Source organism: Cyprinodon variegatus, unplaced genomic scaffold (genome assembly GCF_000732505.1).
Source record: "Cyprinodon variegatus isolate N-32 unplaced genomic scaffold, C_variegatus-1.0 Scaffold589, whole genome shotgun sequence".
NCBI lineage: Eukaryota > Metazoa > Chordata > Actinopteri > Cyprinodontiformes > Cyprinodontidae > Cyprinodon > Cyprinodon variegatus.
Genome location: NW_015151042.1, coordinates 359,170 through 364,711, shown reverse-complemented (window position 1 = coordinate 364,711; position 5,542 = coordinate 359,170). Strand labels below are relative to the sequence as shown.

At 37.9% G+C, this 5,542-nt stretch overlaps 1 protein-coding gene across 1 annotated transcript in view; it reads right to left on the bottom strand.

Moving 5' to 3' along the window:
• Positions 1-2,145: 2,145 nt before the first annotated feature.
• zc3h15 (zinc finger CCCH-type containing 15) overlaps positions 2,146-5,542 on the bottom strand; it is an 11,114-nt gene continuing 7,717 nt past the window's right edge. Inside the window, exons 5-11 of the mRNA XM_015392387.1 lie at positions 5,212-5,303; positions 4,876-5,058; positions 4,051-4,131; positions 3,884-3,949; positions 3,691-3,801; positions 3,412-3,541; positions 2,146-2,868 (exon numbers count right to left, since the gene is read on the bottom strand). Coding sequence (XP_015247873.1) covers positions 2,702-2,868; positions 3,412-3,541; positions 3,691-3,801; positions 3,884-3,949; positions 4,051-4,131; positions 4,876-5,058; positions 5,212-5,303 — 830 coding nt within the window. The 3' untranslated portion in view covers positions 2,146-2,701. The remainder of the gene's footprint in view (positions 2,869-3,411; positions 3,542-3,690; positions 3,802-3,883; positions 3,950-4,050; positions 4,132-4,875; positions 5,059-5,211; positions 5,304-5,542) is intronic.

Sequence of the window (5,542 nt, the reverse complement as noted above, 5' to 3'; positions counted from 1 at the left end):
GAACAGTATGTAATAATTTCATATTTAAAGTACTTTCAGAAGTTTATACTCAGAATATGAGCAGACTTTTCCTTTAAAATGTAGATCTTCGGTGTAATAACCTCCTGAACCAAAAGGGGGCAGCAGAGTGTAAGCCTAGTCTTTCCTTGCATGGTGATAATGTGGTTAGGAATGTTTTTCCTGTAAAACTAAAGTAATCAGAGGTTATATATGAAATGCTGCACAATGATAAAAATGTCTGTTTAAAAAAAAAAAAAAAAGACATCTTTGTATCTATGGTGATCTCCAGATCTTTATGTGAGGGTCTGTTTAGCTCAGTCCATCCCAAGGAGGTCAATTTTTTTTTAAGTTTTCTTTTTATTGCTCTCTTAACTAATCTTTTATGTTTAATTGAAAGCTTTAAATAAAGAAGTTGGAAACTCTAACCGGTATCCATCTATACACCTGTATCATCATTATAGTCAGGCCTGTTTCAGTGTTTAGTCCCATTTTTGTATAATGGGCTCAGCTTTGACTGTGCTTAGCTCCATGTGCTCTTTCATCCTTATTTCCTAGACAGATCCATCTATGGAGCTAGTTTACTGCTAACTTTAACATTGAAAGTATTTATAGATCAGTGCTTCCATGTTTCTTTTGTCTACTTCTGCCTCCTTTGAACCCCAGTCGTCCTCAGCAGATCCTCGGTGACGAGTCTGATTATGCTGCAGGTTTCTTCCTGTTAAAAGGGAGTTTTCCTCTCCACAGTCACTGCATGCATGTTCATTGTGAGGGATTGCTGAAGAGTCAACGACAGAATTTAAGAAAAAATCTACCATCTGCCAGAAAGAGGGAATCCTGCAAACTTGATGCTGGTTTTCCTTTTACCAAATCTGACTGAACACTGTGTAAAGTGCTTTGAGATGATGTGTTAAATAAAAGTGATTGCATTAAATTGTGTTGAAATAAACTTTTTCTAAGTCTCAAATTTTGATTAAATGTAAAAGGAAACAGAGTTAAGAGGCGGAAAAATAGTTTAAAATCATTGAGGGTCCCACCCAGAAAAGTTTGGAAACAGCTGGTCTGCAGTCATGGCCAAAAGTTTTGAGAATGATTCAAATGTTAATATTTACAAAGTCTACTGCTTCAGTTTTTATAACGGCAATTTGCATAAACTCCAGAATGTTATAAAGACTGATCAGCGTAACAGCAATTAATTGCAAAGTCAATATTTTCCTAGAAAATGAACTTTATCCCCAAAAAACACATTTCAACATCATTGCAGCCCTGCCTTAAAGGAGCAGCTAACATGGTTTCAGTGATTGCTCCATTAACACAGGTGTGGGTAGTAATGAGGACAGAGAGATCAATCTGTCAGGATTAAGTCAGAATGACACCACTGGACACTTTAAAAAGAGGCTGGTGCTTGGCATCATTGTTTCTCTTCTGTGAACCATGGTTATCTCTAAAACACATGCAGTCATCATTGCACTGCACAAAAATGGCCAAACAGGAAAGAGAATGGCAGCTAGAAAGATTGCACCTCAGTCAACAATCTATGGCATCAAGAACTTCAAGGAGAGACGTTCCATCGTTGCCAAAAAGGCTCCAGGGCTTTGGTATGGAGTGAACTTTGCCCCTCTTTTTCCACAAACAAAACAGATTTTGATTGGAATCAGGAAATGAAACTGAAAAACTTTGATTAAAAAGCCTTGAAGGTAACTTTGCCTTTTTATTTCTCCAAACAAATACTTATACTTTTTTTTTTTTTTTTACAGATTTTATACCTTTAAGTCGTTCATTTCTTTTTCAGATACGAGAGGAACAAATTGCATCCTTTTCAAATAGAATTTGACAGATTTTACATCCTTTCCAGTTCAAGCGAACATGCAAACTTTTGCTCTTCAAACTAAACTCAATCTAACTCCAGAAAAAAGAAAATATGGGAAACAGAATCTGAAAGAGAAATATGAAACGTGTGAATTTCTTATTTGAATAAAATAGGAAAAATATATCTAGTATAAAATGAAAAAAAAAAATCTTAGAAAACAGAACCTTTTTGATTAATTTTAATTTCCCTCCATACTCTGGTAGATTGTTATCAGAGAACCCATTTTCAGCCAAACACTAAAGAAAACAGTAACTGATTTTCTAAAGAAAAAAAAAGACAAGATGAATGTAGAGTCATTTTATTTAGTCAGGAGGAATCTCAAGAGATTATTTACAATATGCAGCTGGCAATGAGCACAAATCTGCCCTCGAGAGATGAAGGTAATGTTCATGAAGAAAGGACTGGATTTTGGAAGAAGTTTCAAATCATTAAAAAGAAATGATGGATTTGTTGAGAAAAAGTGCATCTTTACACTAAATCCTGCTTAACAGTGACAATCCCAGAGCTCCATCTGCTCTTCACTAAATATCTTATTGAACTGATCCCACAGAGAAAGATGGAGGCTGAATAAACTGTTAAATGTTAGCCAACAAGGTTTATCAGGTGATCCAAAGTGCACCAAGAACTCTGAATGACAGCAATCATGGAGCTGGCCCAAATCATCACCGGCAGGAAATCCGCTGAGAACACGGGGCGCAGAGGCAGGAAGTGATGTCATGAGATAATCAGGCTTTATTACTGGAGTCTCTGAAGGTTAAAATCATCCAAATGTCTGGTCTTTGATGTTTAGCTCCATGCATCCATCAGGCGTTCCCTTTAGTCGCCGCCTCAATCTCAGTCTTCCAGCCCCAACGTGTTCAGTTCTTCATCCAGCTCCTCCAGATCTTCTCCTGTAAATAGATTTTCATCAACTGGCACGTCTTCTTCCTCCCCTCCACCGTCTTCTGCTCCCGAAAGGCCGTTCGCCTCAGTGCCGCCGCACGCGCCGTTCAGGTGCTCCTCTGCAAAGGTATAAAAAGGAAAAAACTGAGTCAAACATCTAAACAGGAAATCAGAAGAAACCAAATCAGTTTAGGCACATTTCTCCAATATGAGATCAATAAAGTTAATTTAGATGCATTCAGTCATCCACCTTCACTCCTTAATTCTCTAAATGATTGATCAACACTGAAGCATCCAAACCATGAACATGTTTTATGCACCAGAGCAGAAGATCATGTTTTTCATGCATCTCAGCAGGAAGTTTTTTCTATCTTAAATGCAAAATGTATACATTTTTTTATTTTATTTTTTTACAATCTTGGTATAATTACTGCTCTATACTCCGGTTAACGATTCATTGATTACTCAATGAGTTAAAGATTATTTTACTAATTGATTAATCCGATATTTTCGGCCCTGGTCGTTTAAAAGGCAATATCTGGGTCTCCCTCCATTTACACAGTAAAGATCAGACATTGGTAACATATACTATGTTTCCTCAAACTTAACCTTTTAAAATAAATAAAAATAAAGTCAGAATTAGCGTCAGCTGATTTTCTTACCGTTGTCCAACTTTTCCGTCTCGGTTCTGGAGGTGAATCGGTCCGTAGATGCTACTGTAATACCTGAATGATCCACCTCTTGTGGAACAAAACGGGATAAGTCTATGTCCTGGACATCTGTGACGTCGGTCTGAAAGAAGAAATGTTCATTTTATTTCAAATATTCAATTCATTTTGATAATTATCTTTCAATAGACCAGTTAGCTGACTGAACATTGAGCTCAGTGTGAAGTCAGAAAATTATAAAAATAATGAAAAACCATTTGTTGACATATTCACCTCTCCCTCATACTCGTCCTTGGTCTCTTCGGCGTATTTAGTATCATCGGCCTCATCGTCGTCGTCGTCCACCAGCTCCGGCCTGAACTCAAACACCTCGCGGCCGCTCACCTGCACAGCAATCAGAGGGAAGCCGTGTGTTATCAGAGCAGAGGTGTGGAAGCGTCCGGCTGCAAACCGAGCGTTTACTTACAATCAGAGACTTTCCAGCCTTGAAGTCTGCCTTCTTTTTCTCCATCTCCTCTCTGGCTTTATCCACCTGTAACAGAACGGTTTACGAATCGCTCTTATTTCTGCAACAGATCCACATTCTGGTGCCGCTAAAACAACCCGAATCCTGATGGTTAGAGGAATGCCGACCTTCTCCTGCCTTTTCCTCTTCTTCCAAGCCAGGAAGGTCTCCAGGGTGATCCGAGTTACGTTTGGACCCAGAGCTGCTCGCTGCACACAGGGATGAGAGCAGGGGTACGGATTAAACCCACGGATGGAGGAGGCAGGCTCTGCTTTGCTCTCACTTCCTTTTTCTTTTTTTGCATTTGACAAACTTTATTGACAAACGTATAGATGGTCAAGTAAACGGGACTCATTTAAAATTTTTTCTAGTGTAACTTTGGTGCTTTCTCTGATTTTTCTTTTTTAATGTCTTTTTAATTACATTTTTTTTTTCTTTTTACAGATTTCATATATATTAGAAAGTTATTTAAACTCTTTAAGATATTTTATACTTTTTCCCCCAGATTGAGTTTAACAAATTGCTTTCTCTTTCTTTTTATTTCACAAATCAAATTCTCTTCATATGGAGCTCAATTCAAGCACAGACCAATAGAACATTATTTTCTCCCATCACTCCAGAGGAACGCCCGCTCTGAAGGGAATAGATTTTAAATATACATTTTTTTTCCTCACAAAATGAATTTTTTTAATTAAAAGTTTCATTTCTGGATTGCATTTCATAAAAAAAAACACACAAAAATTAACTTTCTTTGCTTGCATAAATAAAGGAACAAAACTGATGATGCTAATATCTGTTTACTTAGTTCAAACAGTCAAAGCTTTTAACGGATCAAACTTTCCAGGATTGCAGAACAAAGCAGACTAAACTCTGATGGTTGGATTTTTATTTTTCCGCCATCTTTAAAGACAAAGCAAACAACAACATCCCAAACAGGGATCCATCCCTCTCACCTCGCTCTCTATCAGCTCCTCCAATGAGATCTCCTCCTCTTTCTCTTCCTTCTTCTTGTCTTTCTTTAGTACAAAACCAGGTGGGAGGGCATGCCTGTACATGCAGTTGTCGCCCCCTCCTGGACACACCCAGAACCAGCCGTATTTATTATTCTCTATGGCGTCCAGGAAGTACTTACACACCTGCAAACAAACAGGACACAGAGCAAAGAGTTAACTATTAAACAGTAATTACCCTCTAATTAAACCTGGACCGTTTCATTTTAAATATATATTTTAAATAATATAAGTTCAGCAGATTTACACCAACGGCGATCCTTCATTGGTCACACTCACGATTTGTGTTTTGGCTTTCTTCTTCTCTGCCTCTCCGTGTTTTTTGTTGACCACCTCCTCCAGCTTCTTCTCGTCCCAATTCTCCATAGTGTCTGTCCAAAACAGAAACCATGTCATTAACAGAGTAGATCTAATGAATCAGATTCCTTTGTTGCGTCTTTGAGGCACGCCGAGCAATCTGCATAAAATGATCAAGGAGACGTTCTAATTCATTTCCAACAATGCGTTCAGCAGTCATGCCTTAAGATTACACGAAGCACATAAAACGGCTCTTCCTTCGTTTGCTATTGGTCGTTCATGTTCAGTTTGATTCATTTATTGAAGTAGTTTT